Genomic DNA, 26,478 nt, shown 5'->3' with positions numbered 1-26,478 from the left:
GACATCATAAGTTTGGATGAGTTGTTTTTGGGAAAAACAACTACACTAGTTTTATTGTGTTCGGAATAACACGGAACCGACACCGGGTAACGATCGTCAATAATTTATTAACGGAAATTATAAGCTAGCGAGATAATTTTAAGTCGAGATTGAAATAAATATTTTCACAAAATATATTTAGAAGGAAAATATAACGTCACTTGAAGTAGCAGGTTCGTTGGAGCGAGAGACCGAAACACGATCGCAAAATGCGTTTAAAATCGCACTATATAAGTGGGCATACCCCCACTTTACATTTATTTTAACATATATATCTGCATTTTAGAGAGAGAAAGTTAGAGAGAGGTTAGAGGATTCCAGCAAGGTGGCTAACGGCGGTCCGGCGGTCGTGGCCAGTGGTGGTCCGGCGCGGTGGTCCGGTGGCGGCCGAAACTCGTCTTCTACCCATAACCATTTTTAGACGTCCCGATCGCGATGGTAAGCTCCGATCGTCCTAGTTTTAAGCTTAAGTTCGTTAAAAACATGTTTAAAAATCTGGACATATTGTATTAGTTTTGCATGTCTGCAAAGATCGGTCTATAACAGAAGATCTAACGGTCCGATTATCTTGATTTTTGTACAGAGGGTTCATAACCCATAGATAATGATTTGGAAAGGTGGATATGAGGATTGAAGTTGCTTAAGTTGGGTTTCTATACCCGTTTTTGTGTTCAGTTCGCTGGTCGAGTTTTGAAAACACAGCTATAATGAAATGCAGATTTCCGGAGATCTACCCATCGAATCGAGCTGAAAGTTTCGGTGAACCTTACTAACATAAAGATATTTGATTTCACTTAATGAATCTTTGATCAGATGTCCGGATGGTGAGTTATAAGCTTCGTAAGTTACTGGTCAGATTTTAAATCAAAAATACTCTTAAAACAAGTTGCATGTAGGTTTTGAGGTGTCGTACGGACGATCCGAGACATAAGAAATGTCCGTGCCGCAAAAAAGAACGCGTTGTTATATCCGGATTGCATTGCATGCGGGTTCTGAGCAGATTTATAGACTCAAACCATAAGTGAGGAGGTATATCTTTTATTTAGAAAAGCGGTAGATAATATCGAGTGGTAAAAATGATACAATCGAGACTTGGACGATTTCGTGTGTTTGTGTATATAAATACATGATATTTGAATTGAAATAGTTTATCCTGATAGTGACCACCTATTAAAAATAAATATACTTTTAGAAAATATTAACTTTTATATAAAATATGAAAACAAAATTTTTATATCAAGTATATTAATATAACGTGTTTCGAGTAGTATCCAACAACTTTAAATCTTCTCTTTTATCACATTTAAGTTTAGCAACCTAAAAGAGAAAATAACAAACAAGAGATTAAACAAACAACATGATGATGCTAATTATTATAACACATAATATAACATTATTAATAATATTAACGAGAATTCTTACAAAATCATCTTTTGGTTTAGTTTTGGTTTTCACAAGGCTTTGTTTCGGTTGCTTTTCACACATTTTGAGGGATTCTTAGTATCATTGATCTTCTTTTGAGCTTGGGATGATCCAGTGACCACCGATGAAGGCTGTATGGCATAACAAAACCGCATCAGTATATAAACAAATACCATGCAGATATATAATTTGAGAAAAAAAACATTTATGAAAAATATGAATAAAGTCATCACCTTTCGAGCAGTATCCAACAGCTTTAAATCTTGCCTTTGATTAGCAATATAAGCAGTAAATGATGATGGTGTGGGGTTCAAATCAAGATAGCCCATTCCAGATTCTAATTCATCTTCAGTGACCACCTGTATGGCATAATAAAACATGTCAGTATATGATGATAATAACTAACTAACCTATGTACCTCTCAAAATTGAAAAGCACAAAGACAAAACATTAATGATAATTCTTACATCTGTGAAATGCGATCTTAATGCGGTAAATGCCGTCGCATCAAGCTCCTTTTGTAGAGCAGCTAGGCGGTGCATTGCGTCCTCACGAAAGTTTTGAAGTTGTTAATTACAAGCAACCTAAAAGAAGATGAGAAACAGGAAATGAAACAAGCATACTCCGTATTATTATTATTATTATTATTATTATTATTATTATTATTATTATTATTATTATACGATGATAATAAATCAAGATTTATAATAAAGTCAGGCGGTGAGTCATGTGCATCACAGACAATGCATAGATTGCTAAAAGCGGCGGTGAGTCATGTGCATCACAGACAATGCATAGATTGCTAAAAGCGGCATGTTAGCTACAAATTAGTATAAAGAATATATTAAAAAAACATATTATTTATAACATGTGCATACTTGTGCACCACTGATCTTTGGTTGTTTATGGTGATTCAACGTCCACATCAAATACACAATGACACTACGAACAACACACTACTATGATAGTCACGATTATTTGAGAAGTCTTTTGAAACCTCTATAAACAACCAAATATTTAATGTCCACGGTCCACCCAGAGCCAAAATTGATATTTTTTAAATCACCCGAATTTATTTTACATATAAATGTTTTAACATAAACCAAAACTAATTTTTTTAAAGACGATTCAAACTCATTTTGCTTATAACATGTTTTAACCATAACCAAAATTGACAATTTTTTAAATGACCTGAACTCATTTTACTTGTTATTCACTTTGACCTAACAAAATTTTAAACTTTTTTTATAATGATCTAAAGTCATTTGGCTTACATCTCTTTATAACTTGAACACGTTTTGACCCGTCAAATTCCTTGATTGTTGACTCGAAAAAATTTTGAAAATGATCAAATCTCATTTTGCTGGGCATTTTGACCTAAACCAAAATTGATATTTTTTTAAATGTCACGAAATCATTTTTCTTATAATACACACATCGATATTTAATAAATCAAACATCAAGACGTCAACAAAAATAAACACGTCGTGATTGTATGTTTGAAATTTATTAAAACGTATTATATTCAAAGATATAAAAAACGAAGTAAAAAGAAAATAGTTGAATATTTGGGTAAACTTAAGGGGATGAAAGAGTAATTATTAATTAAATTTACAAAAGTTGAGTATAGTTAAAGGTTAAATTTGTAATTATATTTTAGGTTCATAATTGCATATTTGAGTTGTACTCTTATGCTTAATTGACTTGTATATTGTAATAAACACCTCAAAATAAAATAAAATTTACATTGAAACGTCAACAAAAATAAGCACGTTGCAACGGTAAGTCCGGTTTTCTTAGACATAATATATAAAAGATATAGAAGAAACAAAAATTTTAAATGAATTTGTCAAATAAATGGGTAAAGATTAGGAGTTTATGTGTAACTACATTATAAATTAACAAAGTATTATTGAAGAAGAACTATATTTGTAACTATTTTATAAAACAAATATTCTTAACCCTCAACATGCCCAAAATACTATATTACCCTAAAATTTCAAATTTGTAGGCATTAGTAATTGTTTATTATGCAACAATGATAGTATCTTTTAAAATTAAAAAGAACCTTCACTCATACATTATATATATTAAAGATAAAAATTATTATATGCTTCATTACCTTTCGGCTATTATTTCTCTTTTACTTTTTTTTCTAAATTAAAATGATTTTATGGGTGGATTTTAGATTCCACTATGATGGTTCGGTTATTAGACGTATCCAAAATTAAGCAATAAGTTCGGTCTATTCGGCAATTCTCGGCTTCACTTATTTCCAATTAATATCCAAAATCTAACTTGGTGACCCGACCCATCCATCTAAATAATTAGTTCTATTACTATTATATATAAATAAACTTCTAAATAAGTAAGTTGGATTAATTTTATTCAAAAAATTAATTGCTTGGCTAAGGATTTGCGTGGTATACATTCACCTTTGGAAGGTAACACATTACAAAATGCACCTAGACCGGCAGTAACCTAGCTTTTGCATAGGTTGGTATTCTAAGAGATGGGGGATACATGATCAACGAAGAAGAAATCAATATCACCACGTCTGTTGTTCCTCAACATCGGTTGGAGAAGCACCGAACACGAACGATTAGACTATTCAATAATAACTAGTAATTTTTTTTATATAATTTTTATGGTCATCCGATATTAAAAAAATAAAAAGTCTTAAATAAATAGTCAAGTATGTATACTACAACAAAAATGGCTTTTTATTACGCACAAAAGCGCCATAAAATGCTATTTTATAGGACCTTTCCTCTAATAGGACCAACGAGAAAAACGTTTCATGTAAAAGGGTCGTAATAAGTCTCAGAACTCAAAAAGCGTCATGATATCCCAAATAAGATTATGAAACCAATTTTATGGTTGCGTAAAATATCCATTAACAACCCAAAAAGTGTCCCAATAAACATATTATGACACTTCTACAATGTTTTAACATGTGCTTACCTACCTTTAATCTATTGATACACATACAAGTGTCCTTAAAAATTAATTTATAAGACTCTTATGCTGTAATATTATAGGTACTTTAGTACCAAGAAAAAAGTCCGGATATCTCAAATACGATTATGAAACCAATTTTATGGTCGCATAATATATTCATTAACAACCCAAAAAGCGTCCCAATAAAAACATATTATGACACTTTTACAATGTTTTGACATGTGCTTACCTAATTACTAGTACAAAAAAGTGAGCAAATATGATGTTTTTCAATCAATATGGCGGCAAATCAACCACCTTAAAAGACAAATAAAAACATAGCTAGAACAGAAAAACTGAACAAATAAACAACATATCCAAACAATGAACCGTTATAAAAATAGCTAGAACAGCTAAAGCATCCATCTTGACCATTAGTCTAAATTATTCATTTTTTTAACATACATACTATTAAAGCATTGAGTTTAACACAAATAAAAACAATCATCCAAAAACCTCCATGACTTCGTGCAACCACCTTTATTAGCCGCAAACCTTCAATAGCACTGGCGTAAGCTAGAATTCTTTGCCACTGATCAGAACACAGAAAAATGTTTGTTAGTCACCATTAAAGATTAATATAAAGCAAGATCCCCTTGTTAAAATAAGGAAGAAATTGAAATAAATAAGTCATAATAGAGTCAACATTAATACAAAGCCCTCTAGTAAAAAAAAGTAGTTTCATTTATTTAAATAACCTGCATGAAAACAGTTGTTTGCTCAGTTAATTGATTAAACAAAAACAACTGTTTTGTTTGGTGATTATGAATTTACTAATAAATCCTCATAAATTACTTTATAAAAAAATTAAAATACTATTGAGTTGCAGGGGTATTTTTTGGAATCAAATAGTTTCGATTATCTAAATAATATGCAGCAAACATGTTACTCTTTCATCAAACTATGAATCAATTCACAACTTAAATGAATCAGAATTACATAACGTTATGAAGAAAAAATTATGAGGACAATAAACATTTGTAAGGAGTCTCATTATTAAAAAAACTGATAAATCTCGTAAATGACCCGAACTCAATTTGCATATATCTTGTTTTCACCCGCACCAAAACTGATACCTATTTTTAAAATGACCTGAACTCATTTTTCTTATAAACCGTTTTGACCCTGACCAAAAGCTTGTGAAAATATAAGAAAATGTAAATAATTAAATACCCCATGTTACAACAGGATTGGGTGCATGCTCATCAAATTTGGTACTATTTGCTATTTGCTCATTTCCAGCCTGATATCTAGATGAATTAGTTAAGTTAATAATATACAATATTATTAAAAGTAATATAGGTAAAGAAAAACTTACAGATCTAGACATCTCAATAACAGATATTTGCATGCTTAAACAAATTCCAAGATACAAGCCTACAAGTGCATATTTGGCAGCTATCATTCCCTTCACACCGCGATCTCCAAATCCACCGTTAGCAGCTAGATCATTTCCTTCACACTGAGATCTCCAAATCTCATCACACATGCTAAATTCTGGGCATGATAATAATAAGTTTCACAAAAGTAGCTACTTATTTTGAGAAAACATTATATGCATACCACAACACATAAACTCAAATATATCAAGTTACCCTTAGAGTTTCCCAAGCCCTTGCACAAGCTTTGGGTCTCTACAAAAGAATAATTAGCTGAGATGTTAACACTTGAATTACTATGCATTAAAATAATAGAAGTTCTATAACAATTGGGCACTTTCATCTTCAGGATCAGAGGCTGCAATCCATTCAGTTGATGGTTTATTGACAATGCAGTGCAGGCATGAAGAAGGGACCACATTTCAAAAGCATGAATTTCTATATATGTTAGTTGTGGCAATAAAATATTATGTGGTAAATGATTGATAGTGGCAAATAGGTAAACTTGCAGCTATGAGTCAATCACAATTAACATAACAGTAAACAAAACATCAAAGAAAATCCCTAGTTCACACAAACAACGAACTCTAAATTTGTTTTACCTTTTAAATTAAAATAAAATGCAGAGGACGGAGGGGTGGAATTACCATAACCGTCGCTCAAAGATGGCGCCCACTACGGGTGGCCTAAGAGAGAGAGAGAGTGAGGATAAGGCCACCCGTAGTGGGTGACCTCTTCCGGCGAAATTTGGGCGATAGGGGCGACAACAACGTACCGGCTAAACATCATGTAAATGTTTAAATTATAAGACCCAAGTGTCAAGTGTCATATTAAGTTATGTTATACTAAAGCTCTAGCGAATAAGCGTCCTATAAAACATATGTTTTATGACTACAATATCAAGTGCCCTATTACGGTGTATTATAATAACACCACAATGATTAAGCGTTCTATAAAGGTTGAAGTTATCAGACTCAAGTGTCAAGTGTCCTGTTAAGTTATGTTATAATAAAACTCTAGCGAATAAGCGTCCTATAAACCAAATGTTTTATAACTAAAATATCAAATGTCCTATTATGGTGTATTATAATAACACCAAAATGATTATGCATCTTATAAAGGTTAAAGTTACATGACCATAGTGTAAAATGTCCTATTAAGTATGTTCTTATATGACTTCGACTAGAAAGGGTCCTATAACACCGAACATTTATGACTTAACTACAAAGTGTCCTATTAAGTTATGCTATAATAAGACATCCGGTGATAAAGTGTCCTATTACATTACCACATGATGAGACACCAACAACTACATGTCTTATAAATTACTTTATTTAGATTTACATTTTAAGTGTCTTATTAATGTATATGATAATACGACCCCAAAGAATCATCCATCCTATTAAATAACTTTTTAGGACACCGGTTCTGTAGCGTATATTGTAAAAGGACCCCAAATGTTCATTTGTTCTATTAAATAGATTTTAGGACCCTATTTTACATGCGTCAAAGGTCCTAAAAAGCCCTTTTTGTTGTAATGATGCCATAAATAAATATACAACATTAAAATAATATGATGAACCAACTTTATATAATATAAGAGATAATACATGAACAATTTATAAAATAATAAAACTACTAGCAGTTTTAACATCCATTTAATATTAAAAGTCATGTTTTAAAAACCAGTTCAAACCAGCCGGTTGAACCGGTTAAACCGGATTTTGCATGGAATGCCGGTATTTTGAGTATGGTATTTTTGACCGGTTTGCTAAAACATCGTACCGACGGTTTTTGTCTAAAATACCGGTTTTTACCGGCAAACCGGTTTTAAGCTCAGGAATATTTTGATATTTGCGGCCCATAGTTTTTCAAAATTACTTTTAACCCAACAATGGCATTCAAACTTGTAAACTTTATAATTATTTTTTTTAAATTGAGTGCTTTTGCGTTATTTTTTTAATATGGATTACCTTTGAGATTATTTTTTTGTTATAGGAATCATTTAGTTTTTGGTTATTTTTTGAATGAAGTTACATTTATAGGAAATTACAAGGTAAACTATTCAACCGGTTGAACCTCCCGGTATAACCGGGTTCAACCGGTTGTACCATTTTTTTGCCTAATCCGATACAAGTAAAATACCGGTTTTTAAAACATTGATTAAAAGTTAAGTGGAATATTATATACTTCTATTAACTTTTGTCTTTTTCTTTAATATCCATTTAATACACATGTAAATCTGTAATCTAGTCCCCTCTCAACTCTGTTATATCTCAAACTCTCCAGCCATTTTAACATATGATTTTAAGAATCAAAACACCACTATGAGGAGCACTCGTAAATTTTTGGAGGATTCAAGCTCAAATCATCATCCTTTTCTTATACTAGTAAGTTTTTATGCATTGTTATGCTAAAATTCCCATGTTTAAAGCTACTTTATTTTACTTTATTATAAATTTTCGGCTTCACTTGTTTCCAATTAATATCCAAAAGTCATCGTTGGGCATATACCGTAATGAAATAAAGATTAGATAAACATGATTAAGGTAAAATCACAGTGCATATCAAAACTCTCAATTACCATAAATACATTGCGAAAATTTCGAATTGCATAGTTAAGAAAGAAAATATACCCATTTAAGATTTACTAATACAGAAAATGTTTTTTAAAGGAACTTGAGTAAAAATATGTTTATTTTTAGTTATCAAAATTTAAAGCTTTAAATATTAGCCCAGATCCCCAAAATACAGTACAATATCCGGCCCAAAAACTTGTATAATAATATTTTATTAGAATAAAATCATCCCAGTTCCCTCCTCCACCCCCAAATTGTGGCGGGAAGGGAATATAAAACAGTCAATTTGGAGCCCTAACCCTACCAGTGTGGAAATTGAAATTAAATAATTATATTGGAGCTAAGGCTAGTTCAGGGGAGTCTCCTGAAGAAGGTGATGGAGTCCCTCGTCACCGACCGCAACCTCTCCATGGGTATGAACCTCAATAACATGTCCAAGATGTTCAAGTCATCATTACCATTAAGGCCGATGATGGCATCGACACCGTCACTTTCATGTTTGAAAGCCCTAGTAAGTTCTTTAATTCTGCTTACTTGATGCCAATTTGATGCTTTCTGCCCCCATTTTAGTTATACTGATTTTTATTAATGAAATGCCTTTTATATATAACACAAACCGAGCTACATCTGGGTAAGCGAGCAACAAGCTGCGCCGCCATCCCCTTTTTGAATCGCAAAGCCTATTCTACTAAATACTGATTGTTTGTAATATGTTTGTTTTGAAGTTTTGCTTAAAATTAAATTTAACGTACAAATTAAATTAACATATGTAATTACATCGTAGTGTAATTACACTATGATGTAATTACCCTATACTATAATTACTCTATGTTGTATATATAATTACACTTCTTAATTCTCACTTAGCATGTTAATTAAATTTGTATTTGATCCAAGCCTTAGAAGTTATTTTGTCAATCAATCTGTATTTAGTTTTGTAAACTTTCAATAATTTAGAGCTTGATGGAGTCTGCAATTTTTTTGGACTTTCAGTATTTGATAATAAAATTTATATAGTTGATAGTCATTGTTTGTAATTATTGAGCCTGTTTTCTTTAGCTCAAGATAAGATTGCTGATTTTGAGATGAAGCTCATGGACATTGATAGTGAGCACCTTGGAATCCCTGAAGCTGAGTACCATGCCATTGTTAGGATGCCTTCATCTGAGTTTGCCAGGATCTGTAAAGATCTTAGCAGCATTGGTGATACAGGTAAGAGTTTTCGTTTGATTTGCCTTTTTATTAGAACAATAATTAGAAAAATGTAACATTTTTGGGTTGGTTGCAGTTGTGATTTCCGTGACCAAGGAGGGTGTTAAGTTCTTGACACGAGGTGATATCGGAACTGCGAATGTTGTCTGTAGGCAGAACACTACAGTAGACAAGGTATGCATACTATCAGTCTGGGATATTGTCGAATATCATGATGGGAGATTTTAATTGTGGGTTTGTGAATATATTTGCAGCCAGAGGAAGCAACAGTCATAGAGATGAATGAACCGGTGTCTTTGACATTTGCCTTAAGATACATGAACTCGTTTACAAAGGCAACTCCGTTATCAAATACGGTCACAATAAGTTTGTCTTCAGAGCTTCCGGTAGTGGTGGAGTACAAGATCGCTGAGATGGGTTGTATTAGGTTCTATTTGGCTCCAAAGATTGAAGAAGATGAAGAGGACAACAAAGCTTGAATTAAAGTTATATGCTGCGTTGTTAGTTGTTTGTTAAAGATCAATCATGTACCATTTCTCAAGAAATGAGTGAAATATCTCCAACTGAACTGAAGTAATGTGTTAGTTGTACCCACAAGAATTTGGCCAGATTGTTTTATTTTATTTTATTGTGTTAGTTGTACTCACAAGAATTTGGCCAGATTGTTTTCTTTTATTTTATTAGAATTTTTCTTGTTATCTTTTAACTTCAGAGTTCAGACTGATTGATTAGAGTTATCAACCATGAACCATTTTTCAAGAAATGAGTGAAATTTTGGTATACATTTCATTATTTGAAAACCCAATGTAGGGTAATGTAAATGTGGGTAATGGTAATTTTTATCATTATTTCTGCATAGATTGCCAAATTGATTCGATTATTTGCAGCAAGTCTTGAACCAATAGACGCAACAGAATAGGGATGCAACAACCAGTATATGTACTCTTTATGGTATTTCAATCGATTTAAACACTTGTCGATATCCATAAACACATACCATGGCTTTATTTGCTTGTTTCTTTCAATTGATATATCGGGTGCTGGCACCATAACAGAGCAGACTAATATTGGCCAAATTCCCATGACACTCCCACTGCAATGGGCATGCTCAATCTTGCCAGTTTATACTTACGTATATGGGCTTATTTAGTTCAACACAAGTCATCAGTTTTAAGTTTATTGATATACAACAGGTTAAAACAAACATTATTTAGAAAATTTGCTAACTGTTTGTTGCCATCATTAATTCATCATTGCTTTGGCCGTTGCTGCCAGAACTGTCGCATTAGCACCACCATTAACATCACTACCAGTTCCATTCCCCATAAAAACATGGCCGGGGAACTCATTTCAATACTTCTTTTTTCTAAAATGACTTTCATAAACCAAACACATTTTTATCCTAACAAAATTGACACTTCTTTAAAAGACCCATTATTATCTAAACCAATTTTGCACTTAACCCGTCTTAACATGAAGACATTTTAGCATGTTACACAACTTGACCCAACCTGCCCTTCCTGACAAGCTTATGCTTGATCATTGTAGGTTGATGGTAACATGTAATTATAATTCACAAGGAAAACACAAACATTACAACCACTTAAAACATCCCAACTCAATAAGATCTACCAAACAAATCAACAATCTTATCTTGATTTATCTGTTTTATGTCATATATGAAAAAAGAAAACTTGACAAATTACACTCAAATAAGTGACATTTCACTGACCAGGCTGAATGGCTGATGCATCCGGTTGCTATGGATCAAAAACACAACTTTTTAAGAAAATGGTCAAGAATGCCTCCAGCCCTCGCCAACATAACTGGCTTGTTCGCCAATCTCTTCTTCAATTCTAATTAACTGCATAATAGTTTAAAATTTAAACACAGTAAATGAGCTTATTTATTTTTCTATCAGAGGGAGCACCAAATTGCCAACAGTTTAGGGATCCCTCAGCAGTTTACTTTATTATATGCATATACTGATTAAAAAAGTTGGGGTAATGATAATGACAGAAACTATGTTGATTTGAGAAAACAAAAAATAAAACACACCTGATTGTACTTGGCTAACCGCTCTCCTCGGCAAGGAGCACCTGCTTTTATCTGACCTGTGGCAAGACCAACCGACAGATCAGCTAGAAAAGAATCATCAGTCTCCCCACTTCTTTGTGATATCACCACCCCCCATTTAGAATCCTTTGCCATCTTCACTACTTCAATGGCTTCTGTCACCGTCCCAAGTTGATTCACCTGCATTTTAAATACCCTATTGTGTATCAAACCAAATATTGCGTTTATTTTCAGATAGATGGACCATAGAACGATCACATATTTAAAGACATGCTCAATAGTAGGCATGTTATGTTTCTAAAAGACCTTAAAACACTTGTCCTGAACAGCAATGTGTATCCTAAATAGGAAGTTTTAACAGAAAAATACATAAATCTGCATATACCTTGAGAACAAGTGCATCACAAGCATTTTCCTGAATGGCTCTTTCTATACGTTTTGGATTCGACATCAACAAGCCATCTCCAACAACCTGCATATACAAACAGTCATGTAAGGTCACAGAAAATAGCTTAAATCATATCTAAGTTTACTTATGAAGTTATGATAAACAAACCTGGCAAATTCCAAGCCCGGAAAAAAACTTGACTTGTTCCCAATCCTCCTTGTCAAATGGATCCTCAATTGACACAATCGGATATTCTAAAACTCAGAAAGAAGTATTGTTAGTTCGATATATAAAATACTTGCAGCATCCTTAGTAAAGATTTTTTTTTAGATGTTCATATACCTCTACATAGTTCTCTGTAGATCTCAATCATTTCTTCTCCTGACTTGAAGTTTTGTCCTGATTTTTTTGGAGATTTGAAATCCAAATCATACTTTGAACCTAAAATAGGAAGAAATAAAGATGTCAAGATTTTGCAAAGAAAAACATACATGCAGTAGTCAATGTACACATACTAAATAAATATTAAAATTATACATAATAGATATTACCTATGCAGAAATCAGTGGCAGCAACGTCAATTGCAATCTTCAGTTTAGGGGTATAGCCTGTTCTGCCAATTGCCTCCATTACAAGATCAAGCCCTTCTTTAAAGCTGCAAAAGTAGACCACTAAAATCACCAATTGAGTCATGGAGATTTCATAAGATCACACTTAGTTGATGGAAGACATGCCTGGTGATATCAGGAGCAAGGCCACCATCTTCAACAACAGTACATCCATGTGGACCATATTTCTCTGCAACAACAGCCTGCACATGTACACATAATGAATTTGCAAAATAAGGTGTAATTAACAGATCTTGAACAGATAAAGGATGTGCACCATCAAAGCTTTGCAGCAGGACAGTGTATTTGGAATTATTGCAGGGAAAAGTTGTGTACCATTTCTACTAGGGTTGATTTAACTGTAACCCTGCCAACTATGCTTCTGATATGTCCGTATGTGTACCCAATATTTTTCAAGTTACAATGAATTTAAGTGTGCAAAGAATAAACAGCATGAGATTGTGATGTTAATCTGTTATACATTCAATTTTGCATGAATAGATTTAAAATGAAACTTAATTATTAATAAGAATATGGCTCACTCAGATACAGAACAGAGTTAACATTCAGGGTGTCTTATTTTTTGGTCAACTTAAACCTGACAGCTGTGGTTATTCCCTAAAAACAAGAAAATCTTGAAGCATACAAACTTGTTGGCAGGACATTAAAGGCGTGATGAAAACAAACATACATGATACCAATGGCTTTTAGCAGTGGCCTACCCAGAAATGTTTTTCATGTGGGGGGGGGGGGGGGCAGAAATTTTTAGAGTTGTTTGTCTATTGCTATATATAATTTCTTTTGTTCAATTTGGGTTGTTTCAAATCGAATATAATGAAAAAACATATCAAATTTGAGTGACAAATAGAAACTAAAAGATAAATATTTTGGGTGAACAAGCATATACAAATATACAATGAGATAATATAATAAAAGTTAAATATGAAAAATACACAAGCATAGTAAAAAAGCAATCTGAGTCAGTTATTGGAACCCCACACCTTTTTTTATTAGCACTAGTAAAACCATTTACCATCCCATTGATGTATAAGTAATTCAATTCAATTGCATTTATTCTCAAACTATTCATCTTCTTCCTCATTTGTTCACCACTTCTACTCTACCTAAACAAATAACCCCTGACTATTGCCCTCCGCCACCTGGCGCTTCCTTCCGACGATTTTAAATAATTCTGGTGATGTCGACCAAGCCCTAAATATACTGAACTCCGAAGAACAGTGTTGCTTAGGGCAATCTGGGTGCTTAACCAAATCTTTAAGGGGGGAAATCAAGATTTTTGCTTAAGATCTACCCTATATATGATTTTTTCAAGGGGGGCAGCTGCCCACCTTAGTTATAACCTCGATCCACCCCTGGTTTTTGGTAAATGCATTTCTGAGTTGTAGAAGAAAACTATGGTACTTGAGCAAAATTTATGCAAGGAATATGGTTTAACCAACAGTCTTTAGTAATGGATATATGTAAGCACCTTAAAATAATATAAATAATCTAAAGTTGGTAAGAAGTCACCTTTAAATGATGATACGTCTCAGATCCCATTTGCATCGCCTCCTCAAATGTTTGTGCGCCGACTGGAAGAATCATTATCTCCTGATCATATTGATTTCACACATTCACAATAAACTCACATACGAGAGAAAACCATGAAAGTTTATCAAAAAACCGTATGTTACAGAAATGAACGATATGAAGTCAAACACCAGCTTACTCGTATAGGCAAATTGTTCCCAGCATGTTTTCCACCACTTATTAGTGTGAACGCAGGAACAGGAAGAACATGGTTTCCTCCACCAGAAAGATCAGCAATATGTTTGTAAAGTGGAACCTAAAACAATAGTTTCATGCATGTCACTTCAATTTGTTTTAAAACAAAGAAGATATAATGTTTAAACGAACTTGTATGATTCTTCTACAATAGTTAAATGAAAACAAGTAAAATATGTAAGCGCACATACATCCTTCTCCGCGGCTCCAGCTCTGCAAGCAGCAATTGAAACAGCTAGTATTGCATTTGCTCCAAGTTCACCCTAAATAAATGATAAACACGTTATTTATCCATAGCATACACTATTCCTAGAAGCAAACTAACATATATTTATCTAACACCACCAAAAAAACCACAGGGCATCGTTGGACAGTATAAATAGAAACATCTATTGCATATATTATCATTCAGTTACATAAGGCTTTGTAACAAGCACAATCCAAGTAGATGATACTGATAGATCAAATTCATAACGGGATGGGTACCTTTTTCTCCGTCTTGTCCAAGTCTATCATTGCCTGATCAATTTGATTCTGAAGAATCGGATCCATGCCAATTATAGCTTCCGCTATCTTCTCATTAATATTCTTAACAGCTTTGCTCACACCGTTTCCAAGATACTTCGCCTTATCTCCATCGCGTAACTCAATAGCACCATACCTGCGTCACGTAAAAATAGACGTACCTTAAATATTCCATCCCAGTCGAAAACAGTCATACCAGAAAAGGAAAAAATAAAAAGAAGTGCTAAGAGAGCTTACATTCCAGAAGGAGCACCGCTTGGAGCAGAAGCTCTAAACATTCCTTTATTAGTATACAAGTCAACTTCAACCGTCGGAATTCCCCTGCTATCAAGAATTTGCCTGGCTTTAACCTTGGTAATCGCAGACGGAACAGCTTTCCGCATATGATTAGACTGTATAGACATAAACAAGTAAGTAATTTAACTATTAAGCATGATAATCAACGTGTCTAAAGTAGAAAATAGCACATAGGAATTGCATAAACAAGTAAGTAATTGAGTGTTAAGCATGATAATCGACGAGTAATTAAGGAAATCTCTAATTAAAACCTAATCAGTATAGTTTTGAACTAAAACACCACAAACAAATTACTGACAATGAATAGAACTGGATCGGCAGTTTTAGCCCTAACGGCGGCATTAACGGCATCTTCGATCTTCCGAGAGAGCATGTGCTTATCCAGATAGTCTTGAACTGACATTTTCACCTAATTTTATTATGTAACTGCTACTGCTGCTCTGTTACTCCTGTTCGGGATCTCAAATCAGAAGATGTCACGGAATCTGCAGAGATCGGAGAGAATTCAATATTCCGGTTCCGGCGACGTTGTTCAAACTTCGAATCGTTGAGGAAGGAGTTTATAGATGATTTTTGGGAACAATTGATTTATTTTATTTGCACACAGAAAAACATCACGGCCACCACTTTCATTTCATTTCATTTCGTTTCATTTCATGTGTCATAAACTTCTAGTCTTTCAAATTTTTGGCCTTAATTTTATTATTATTTAACTAGTTGTTTTTTTAAATGATTCATTTGTAAATGGTAGTATCGGCTACACCAATGTCTAAGCTATGTGTCTTGCCGGATAGGGATAGGGATAGGGATAGGGATAGGGATGGGTTTTCTAATTAATGGATGCGCTCTCATATTTTAATATGTTCTTGTGATCACAACTGCTAGAAGTTGAGAGTGTTTGAGGGCACTTGAAACACGCCTCTAAACTTAGATAAAATCAACTATTATTTTTCTTTGATCTAAATTCAGTTAGTTTCTTAACAATTTTCTTACGTTTTATGATTAATTCCATTGTTCTTATTGAAGAACACAAACTACTTCGTTTAAGGGTTACCCTCATTTCACCACTAATGCTGCATGCAAATCTTCAAAGGGTTTCTTTGTCTTGCGAACCGAAGATTTCATTCGAATTAATAATTCATACTCCTTGATCTTCTTTTCTGATTCGTAGTTATTGCCATAATACTTTCTAGTTGTTGTGCTTAGTTTGCCATGGCATGTGGTAGTGAGCTTTTCCAAGGATGAAACTACTCCCATAGAATAGAAAAAGAATTCAAGAGACAAGGGTTCTTTCTATTCCATCAACGTTTATTACATGTTCCTTCTGTTATATGTAATTGAACTAACAAAAAATACCTAACAATTCAAAGGTAGTTGGAAAAGTTAGCACAATAGCACCATTACAACATTAGTCCCTTGACTATTATACAATGACATTTCTAGCTAAAGTATTCTTAATACATCACCTCTCGTCTATCTACCACCACCATCGAACAAGAAGCACAAAGATAGACACGCTGCACGCATCATATGCATTGCATGTACAAATGACAAATGCATACCCTGATTCACACAAATAAACTCTATATTTGTAAATGATTTACCTCAGAACAAACAAAAAAGACAAACCAGAAAAACAACATATTTTATATTTATCTTTTGTATAAACACATAAATTACATGATACAATAGCTAGTGTACAATTAATTTATGCAATACCAAGTTTTTGAATCCCAACCTAGTTCAAATATGCTAAAATTTATTTAACGACAAAAGCGTTTGACGAGCCAGTAAAATGACTAATCGACCCGAACAGGTTCTTGGATGCACCAAAATGGCTCACTCTATAAACCCTAGATGCAGCCGATTGTGGGATTCGCCATTCTATAGTAGCATGACTCTGAGCACTAAGTTTTGAAGGCCTAGACCACTTAAACCTAAGGCAAATATCATCATCATCGTAGACCGGGACCCACGTGTCTTGCCCTTTTAGTAACTCCACTAGAGCGAATGTACCTTCTGTCATCAGATCATTTCTAGGACATGCTGACCAGAAAACAACGGTCACCGTGTCACCCTTTTTGAAGGTAGAATTATCGGGGATGTCAGCCTTGACATCCCCAAACTTGATTCCCAGTGGGGTGGAGTCTACCACCACACCTGGTAGCAAGCCTATCTGCTTGTTAAGTAGATCTGGTGGTTGCGGGCCCGCTTCAACAGTTCCTCCCGTGACAATGGCTGTTGCAAGCCTTTTGAACTCTTGAATGTAGGCACTGAGAGTATGTGGACCGTATAGAGTCGAAGCTCCCTGATAAAAAAAGATATAGTTTAAACTTTAAAGTATGCATTAAATTGGAGAAGGTGTCTGGACCTTTAGGAAAAGGTAACAATTAACTTACTTCATATCTTTGCATTTCATACTCCTCAATGGTAGTAACATATTGAGAGTAAGTGTTAGTTAGACCAGCTATCACAACATGAACTTTTTCTTTAAAAACAGCACTAACAGCATCACGTAAACGCCTTCCAGCCATAGTTGTGAATTCTACAACATGAACCGTATTAAATTAATTACCAATATACATTTGAACTTTTTTTGGAAAAAAAATAGAGTTTAAGATTGTCATTTACATACCTCCAGGTACACTGAGAATAACCATCTGACCTATCTTTAGTATCTGAACCGGGAGAATCGATGGCTGTGAAGCAAAAAAATATATATGTTACAAGTTGATCATTGTTTATCAAGAATCTGCATGTTTTAAGTTTTAACGAAGTCAACTTTAAAAAGTCACTCACCGCCCAGTCATATGGTATCTTCATTTCCCCGGTATCAAGCAGGATAGGCTTTGGTTGTTGACAGTCCTTTTGCTCCTTACTTGGAGTTCTAAGCACATTCCGCACCAACTTCCAAAACGGATTCCCCTAATGATGAACAAAAATAAAATAAATTTCAAAAACATCACATTAATTGAAACAGGATTCTGTGTGATTTATTACTTACAGTGTTGTCTCCTTGAGTAAAGTCAAAAGCACCGGGTCCATCAGTTGTACCAGCTGCAAACGCAAATCCCATTGCAGCAGGACATGTTTTAACAGTTTCACTCCCACCTCCTTGTTTAGGAAGGGTCACCTCCAGCTGTGAGAAATCCAAATAAGCGTGGCGATAATCAATTTTTCCATTTAATTTCAAAGAAGCACTGGTAAAAAGTTCAGAAGCTTTTTTGAATTGTCTATCTCCAATTATTCGGGTGCTTTCAAATTCATCTGGGTACCTGTTCATTAATACACATGAATAAATAACTAGCCATATGTATGCATAATTAAGAAATGATGAATACAGACCCGGGTCCTCGGCCATAACACAACTCATTCTTTCCACCACAAGTACTATGATTAAAGTCACAGGGGTAGCCCGGTATCCGTGCAGAATGCCCCAAGCACATTTGGGCTTACATCCCCACAATTGGACTGGCAAAATGCAGATACAAAACTGGGCCTTTCTGCAGTCCTAAGAGAACTTCTAACACGTCTTGATATGCTCAAGTATTTGGTCACTGGTTTACCTGAAATAGGCTTGAAAGAAGCAGCAAGTTCCAGAAACTCATGGTCTGCATTAAAACACCACAAAAACCATTAGTAAATAATTCCTGTAGTTAGAGGTGGAAAGAGGAAACTTTAACCCATTTAGCAGAGCGAACACCCTTCCAAGAAAGATAGCTTATTTTTTAAGATACTAAGACGGGCAATGAAAAAGCCCAAAGGCCAACAAGAAAACCAAAAACAATGAGGTCTTCTTAAAACGATAAAAACTTTGGGTCAAATTTGTTCCGGGTCAACCCAACCTGTTCCGGACCGTTTTCGTATGTTACCCAACCTGTCCAACCCGCTCATTTGGCAACCCTTCGTGAATAGGCTTGGAGGGTTGGGCGGATTTGGGTCAGGAGTCAAGATGGGGTTCGGGTCAGAACAGGTTAGAGTTAATACGGGTTCTGAGCAAAACGAGTTTGGGTCAAAATGGGTCGTTTTAAAAAATAGCATCAATTGGATCGGTTCAAAATGGATTTTGGCCAAAATGAAAATGGGTTGAAATAATTCGTTTTACAGAAAGATAACATCAATTTGCTAGAGTGGAGGTGGAGGCGCCAGATGTGGTGGCACCGTTAGGGTGGCAACGGTGTCGATGGCGGAGGTGGCACGCAGTGGAGTGGCGGTTGCACAATGGTGCCAGCAATGAGTAGGTGGTGGAAACAAACAATAGTCATGGGTGGTGCTAACCCATTTGGACCCTTTTAAGTTAACAAGTTTTAGACTAGTTACCCGTTGACTAATTTAAGGAGACCCAAAATGACCCGTTGACTGATTTGAGATGACCCAAATGATTAAATGAACCCATATAGAATTTATTTTTCCCCAAATCAACCCATTCTTTGAAGAACGGGCCACGATTGTGACCTATATATGGAACCAATAGTGCAACAAACCATGTGAAACACTTTTCAGCCCAATTCAAAACACCGTTTCCGCATGGTCAATGCATTTATACTGATTTTTACTATAAATTCATCAACTCAGAAGAACTAGTTTTGGAGGTTATAATAAACTTACGGCTATCTTGAGCTCCCTGAACAATATTAGAGACTCGGCGTGGGTTTTCATTAACAGTTCTTGCATCCCTTTTCTGATTAAACCAATCTTCCATAAGGCGTGCAGCGGTTCCTTTATTGTCCCCACTGATCAACTCATTTGTACGACTCATTGAAGTTCCATGAGTAGCAAACCAGTTAAACGAGCCCACTGGGCCCCACTGATCATCTACAAACTTCAAAAGGGTCATTTCTTTATCCACATCATACTTATACTTTGCACGTTCCGCTGCAGGATTGTTAAGATAAGCGTTCGGACTGCGATTAACACCCGCGTCTAAGATCTCTCCTGCAAGTTTTATGCCCAATAATTACTAAAAGTTTTGAAAAATTATTTAAAATGTATCTGTAAAAAAACTATGGGTTACCTTTGTTCACGTATACTGATCCAGGATGAAGGTTTTCATGAGCACGTATAATGCTTTGTTCAATGCCATCAACTAATGCATCGAAAGACTGGTGCACGAATCCTAGAGATGTAACAATATACACCACGTACTGCAGATAGCCCCCGGGGCCCGCATGGGTATGTATACCACTAATGGCAACATTTTTTTCTGTATATAAATCCCCATACCTATACACAAATTATGATTTTGAGTGCTTAATAGACAGAATTGCCAAAAATACACTTTTATTGAAAAAAGAGACTTGTGCTAAATGAAATAAAAGGTTCTCAAGTTATGTTAAAAGAAGGGGTAAAAATGTAATTAACTGTTACCTTGCCTTTAACCTCTCAATGACTTTGATTGTTACAAGTTGTGAAGCCATGCAAGCATCAAGATTTACAAACACCACACGGTTTCCCTGTGGCTCCGCTACAATAAATGCACGAGATCGCAACCGAAAGTGAATACCAGAAGCAGTTTGACCCGAGTTGGCATATCCCATCATGTTGACATCAGCGGCAGGCCCTGTGATGTCATAGCTTCCAAGCCCAACCAAGTAATTGGAAAGCGAAACAGTTTTTCCCGTGCTGTATACAAAAACAAGTACTAACAACCAAAACCATGCAATTGCACGCGGTTGCTGAATGACAGCCCGAAAGAACTCCATCAAATTGCACCTGCTGTGCAGACTACAATCAACCACTTTCAAGGTATGTCCTTAACTGAAAGATTAAAAAAATATGAATATAACATTCTTTAGATACTTACTAGCACTAATTTGATTATCATAAAAGTTCAAACCAGTGTGGGCCCTACCTCTCCTTCACTTTGCATAATTAATACAGGCAATAATTCATTAATCACAGAATTAAAAAGTTCTTTTGATGATTAACATCAAACTAACACAAGACATTAATATTATGAACTGAATTCAAATCATTACTTCAGGTCCACATCCAAACACAATCTTATTAATCTTATCAATCAATCCATCTTAAAAATATCTTAACACACAAGTGACCTAGATCAAGTTTAACACAATTGTATCATAATCATCATCATCATCATCATCATCATCTTCCTCTACTTAATTCATTTAAAATTCAACCGCCAACGGCTCGTTCGAACCATGGCCGGCTTCAAGGGAGGGCAGGGTGGTCGACAGCCCCCGACCCGATCATCCTGCTAGGCCCGACTTTCTTTTATAAAAAAATTATATATATTTTTATGAAAAAAAATATATGTATTTTCAATGTTTAAACCCAATTACACAACTCATTTAAGCCTATTTTTATAAAAAAAAATATTTTGCACAACCCAAATCATAACCAAGTAATCCCATTTAAAAATTTAATTGTTTACACCAACAAAAAAACCCTTTACTTGGCCCAAAAAATTTTAACTATCCCCGGAGACGGCCCTGCGTAGAACAATTACAACTGAAAGTTTCTGCATCATGATCAGTAACAATAACCACTTAAAATTGTACAATCTACACATGACATACATAAGCGTTGAAAACGAAAATGCGAAATCAAAAACCTTCATAACTAGATCTAAAACTAAAACTGTAACCTGCATGTGAGAATTATAGATTTGGAAAACTGATACCTGAAATCTGAAGAGATTCAACTCTGTATAGTATTATTATTACTCCATTAATGCGTGTGACTGCAGGTATGAAGTGAACAAGAGTGGGGGAAGTAACGTTGTGTGGCATTAATATAGTAATAAGTAAGTGGGCTTCTGCCATGAAATAAAATTGGAGTCCACCACACACGTCACATGATGCGTATGAATTGGTTTTAACGCCTTCATATGTGATTACTGCTATAACCCAATTTTTTCTTTCCTTTTAATATAAATAAATATAGATTCAGGATATCTTTTGGTTTAAGTTAGTGTGTAATTATGTATGTGTCTGTTGGTGTGTGTGACAATCTTCTGCTAGCTTTTAAGTTTTGGTTTTTTCCTTTTGTAGTTCATAAGTGTTTCCTAAGGCTACTATTTTGTTTTGGTTGGATGGTATTTCTGGTTTCTTTATATCTTATTAACTAAATAGTGTGATTATTGAAAAAATAATTGATTACTCTATAAAAAATCTTTTGGTTTACTCATGAATTGTATTTATCCTCATGTATCTTGAAGTTCCTTTCATTTTCGTTATTTTTTTTTCTTACTCTCGTTTATGAATATCGCATTAATTTGCATGGTGATAAATTCGGTTTTATGATTAAAGAAGGTGGTTGGTAATGTATTTATCTTTAAGAAACCAGTTTTAACTTAAATATTTGAAATTTACACTGGTTGCCAAAATGTGTTTTGTGCAAAATATGTTGAAAGTGTAAATAGATTGAGGTTTTCATAGAATATGATGTCACAATGTAAACATATGCTCGAAATCACCGCATTCAAGTAGGTTATAAACATATGTCTATAACGATGCTCTGCCTACAATGATTGATGTTGGAATGGGTAAATTAAGATGACATGGTGCAATAAACAAAAAGTGAAATGATAAGTCTGACATTTTGTTTAGCGCTAGCTTATAGAAAGTTGATACGAATCTAGATGATCATCACTAGAGTTGTAGATCAAGTCCCATATTTGATATAAGTAAACACACACATTTTAGAGGAAACTCACTTTATTATAATATAGAAAATAACTCAAAAAGGAATTACAATAACTCTAATACATAACCATAGCTCTGTTTGACTAACAATAAATTGAATAAAAACCCCCTTAATCCATTAGTCATATTGCATTTGGGAAAATGGGCATCTTATGCGCAAAGGATTTGCGCCAAAATATACACCTCAAAGACAGGGAAATAAGAAGTTAAAACTTTTAAGTATAGAAAATCTAGCTTCAATCACTCGAGCTTACAAAAGGATTTACATAGTCTTGGGAATGTAGCTAGGCAAATGTACATAAACATAAGGTTTAATCGCATCCAAAGACAAAATTGTGCCTTTATAATTTATTTAGTGTTAGATCAGTTAATGAAAATGGTAAATTAACCAAATACAGTTTGTCTTACAACCATATCTTCACTGACTTTAATTGATACTCATTGCTTTTAGCAATTTATTAATGAACTCCATATATTAATAACACATTTATTTATAATTCAACCTAAACAAATCATTCAAAATTCATCTAATATAATAGCAATGTAACACCATCTTAACTTACATCTTCAAAACATCAATGGAAATGGTGTCTAGGATTATGAGACGACCTTGGTTTTCGAACAAGAATAGATTTAAGACACGTATGCAAATCATCATGATCGGTTGCGAGTTACAAGTTTTTGTTAATGCTTATAAGGAAGGAGAGAAAAATGAGAGAAGCTTTATTTATTAAAATAAAATTGAAAACAAAGAAGGAAATATTCAAAATATACATTTGACCAAGTTTATTCAATATGTCCCTTTGACCACCCCCCCCCCCCCCCCAACCCCCCAAAAGTCTTCTTCAACATGTGATGAGAGGCGTCACCGTCAATGTGTTAGACAAGTGACGTTAGTATTCTAAACCAAATACATTCTGCCACTTATCCCAACATGGGTGAAAATACTCGTATTAAGACGCTCATTCCATTGAATCCAATTGTGTTTGTGTCATTATTGTCACTAGCGGTCTTACATCTATGTCATCATCGACCGACAGTTTAGTTTTACTTTTTTCTTAAATATGGTCGGAAAAAAGAAAGAAATCTTGAAGAGAAAAGACAAAAAATATAACACATACGGGTATGACTATCTAAGTAATATATGGACACTTGATGTTGGCCAAACGTATTATTAAACAATTAGATTAAACAAATGAACACGAGACATGGGGTGACAACCCTTATCTCTTTTCATATAATCAAACGAACTTCACGAACATACCAACCATACAAGGAGAAGAGACTCTATGAACCAAAATAAATAGTAATCTAGACCCCTATTAATAGTCTTACTAAACTTGCTTTCCAAGCTAATTACTAAACTTCATCTCCAAGACGAAACCTTTCTAAACCTATACATAACAAAATAAACCCTAAATTTTATTACTAATTCAAGATTAACCTTCATTCACCCCCTTAATCTTGAATTGCTCATTTCTTTTGTACCGCCAAGGTCTTGAATTCCCAATAGCACTCTCAACTCTTCAATTTGAATCATTGGTTCATCTTTAACCTTTCTTTTCAGTTGTTTGTAACAAACTTGTTTAACAAGTTCTTCACGTTCATCGTTCAAACCTTTCACATTGAACTCAGATACAACTTCATTCTCTATGGTCTTATTTTTCACTTTTCTTATCTTGCTTTGCTCATCAAAACTTGCAAATGGGTTATTCTTTCTTTCTTTATAGGACCTTGTCATTTTTTCTTTCTAATTGTTCTTATGAACCTTTTATTCGGTTATGACTTTCCATCAACAAATGCTCGTTTGTTGACTTTTACACACGATTTCAAATCTGCAGGCTTGTTAGTTTCATCGTTCCTTCCGTTCAATACCATAACCTCTATCTCATTATCACGATCAGTTCAGATTTCTTGTTTCATTTCTGCTCACTTATCTTAACAGTTTTCTCATCTTTATGGTTGTTTGAGTCAGAAAAACATACCTGAAAGTTCACTATCTTATCTTCATCTTTTGAAGAAATTCTCTCCTTTTCTTTATTCAATCTTTCTTTTCCTTCACTTCTCAAAACAACTTGCAAAGCCTTTTCATTCTCTGCAGCTTCCTGGGCTTCCTTCTTACGTGCTTGTTCTTCTTGAACAATCGCATCCAGCGATCTCATCCAATTTTTCTTTCTCAGCGGCTTCTTGAGCTGTTTTTTCATCTTCTACCTTTCATACATAATCAATTTCAAGAAATCGAATCTTCAAAGCACACCATGCTTCCTTAGCATTCATGAGTATGCCAACTTGTACCAAGATGTCTTCAAGTAGGGTTTGACATATGTACCCCAATTCTGTGTACATCTTTCTTTCATATACAGCTACGCCAACAGTAGGTTCAATTGATGGGTTCCAGTGGTGATCGGTCAACGATTTAACGATTAAACCCAGTTATAATAAATGTTTCATAATTATTAATCTCATTAATTATTACCAACGCAACGGAATAAATATAAATGAGTAACCATCACTTTTATGTAACCCGATAGGATCCTGTTACAAACATTACGAGTACAAATCTAAACAACCAAATTAAATCTAAATCAAAATCGAAATTATTTAATTTTTACCTCGGTTAATAATTAACCGGTTGAGACATCGAGAGTTAAAAAAATCGCTAGGTGACTAAACTAGACGAGACCCGCCTATGGTGGTTCATAATGGCAGCAACAACAGACAACGGTGGCTAGACAACGGCGGCAGTAGCGGTGCAAAACAACTTCAACGGCGACGGCTGTTCTCCAAAGCCCAGTCCATAAATATTTCCATCACGTTATTATTAGTCAATACCGGCTAACAAACTTAAGCGGGTTTAATGTTCATTACCTTGTAATTCTTACGGTTCATAGCTCAGTCGGCCGCGTTGACTTAACTGAACTAGTCTATAATATCCAACAGTCTCCCACTTGGACGGTTTCTAGTTAAGTTCCTTAACACTGACAGTGGCGCTCTAGCTACACATGGCTGCCTCCAACTGTCACACCCCATCCTAACGGCGAAACATGCCGATGCACGACAATATTTGCATCATAGCTCAAAGACACTAAAATAAATATAGAGTGTTAATATCTAATTTATTTATTTCAATCATCTTACAAAAGAGTTTCACAAATCAAAATTATCCCAAAAACTATTACATTAACTAATTCATATAAATTGTTCTTTATTTTATTAAACCTAAGGTATAACTAATGTCTTGCATCTTCAATTACCTCATGTAGTTACTTGCGATATGCGTAAATATAATATTTTGTCAACAATAATGTTGAGCAAGTAATCACAAGTTTTGATATATATATATATATATATATATATATATATATATATATATATATATAATGATAAAAATGACAATTCCTTGCGATAATGTGTATTACATCAACTAGCAAATCATAAAATAAAAGTGTATTTTCAACATGCCACTAGATTCGGACATGGTACTCGGATGGCGTATGA

General features: G+C 34.3%; 1 protein-coding gene and 2 pseudogenes across 3 annotated transcripts; 1 reads left to right on the top strand and 2 right to left on the bottom strand.

Annotated features, from left to right (window-relative positions):
• The first annotated feature begins 8,795 nt into the window (after nt 1-8,795).
• Nucleotides 8,796-10,256, top strand: LOC143549893 (proliferating cell nuclear antigen-like; annotated as a pseudogene). The gene is made up of 4 exons (XR_013138223.1): nt 8,796-8,930; nt 9,479-9,631; nt 9,708-9,805; nt 9,886-10,256. The product of XR_013138223.1 is annotated as a proliferating cell nuclear antigen-like (transcript).
• A 1,117-nt stretch (nt 10,257-11,373) lies between these two features.
• LOC143549889 (cytosolic enolase 3-like) lies at nt 11,374-15,821 on the bottom strand. Its single transcript, XM_077040667.1, has 13 exons — nt 15,609-15,821; nt 15,251-15,405; nt 14,975-15,149; nt 14,680-14,751; nt 14,433-14,549; nt 14,234-14,314; nt 12,830-12,906; nt 12,647-12,750; nt 12,438-12,536; nt 12,264-12,349; nt 12,093-12,179; nt 11,690-11,887; nt 11,374-11,495 (listed from the first exon to the last, which is right to left on the bottom strand). Exons 1-13 carry the CDS (start codon nt 15,711-15,713, stop codon nt 11,427-11,429), a joined length of 1,425 nt encoding a protein of 474 aa, XP_076896782.1. The 5' UTR covers nt 15,714-15,821; the 3' UTR covers nt 11,374-11,426.
• A 1,015-nt stretch (nt 15,822-16,836) lies between these two features.
• Nucleotides 16,837-22,105, bottom strand: LOC143549888 (neutral ceramidase 2-like; annotated as a pseudogene). Its single transcript, XR_013138222.1, has 10 exons — nt 21,957-22,105; nt 20,678-21,067; nt 20,325-20,533; nt 19,919-20,245; nt 18,656-18,921; nt 18,315-18,585; nt 18,110-18,235; nt 17,946-18,009; nt 17,710-17,855; nt 16,837-17,618 (listed from the first exon to the last, which is right to left on the bottom strand). The product of XR_013138222.1 is annotated as a neutral ceramidase 2-like (transcript).
• Between the last annotated feature and the right edge of the window lie 4,373 nt (nt 22,106-26,478).

The sequence above is a fragment of the Bidens hawaiensis genome, unplaced genomic scaffold (assembly GCF_021521415.1).
Source record: "Bidens hawaiensis isolate Kalapana, Puna unplaced genomic scaffold, B.hawaiensis_p1.1 tig00015854_1, whole genome shotgun sequence".
NCBI lineage: Eukaryota > Viridiplantae > Streptophyta > Magnoliopsida > Asterales > Asteraceae > Bidens > Bidens hawaiensis.
The sequence above is the reverse complement of the archived record's forward strand: the minus strand, read 5'-3'. Positions and strand labels throughout refer to the sequence as shown.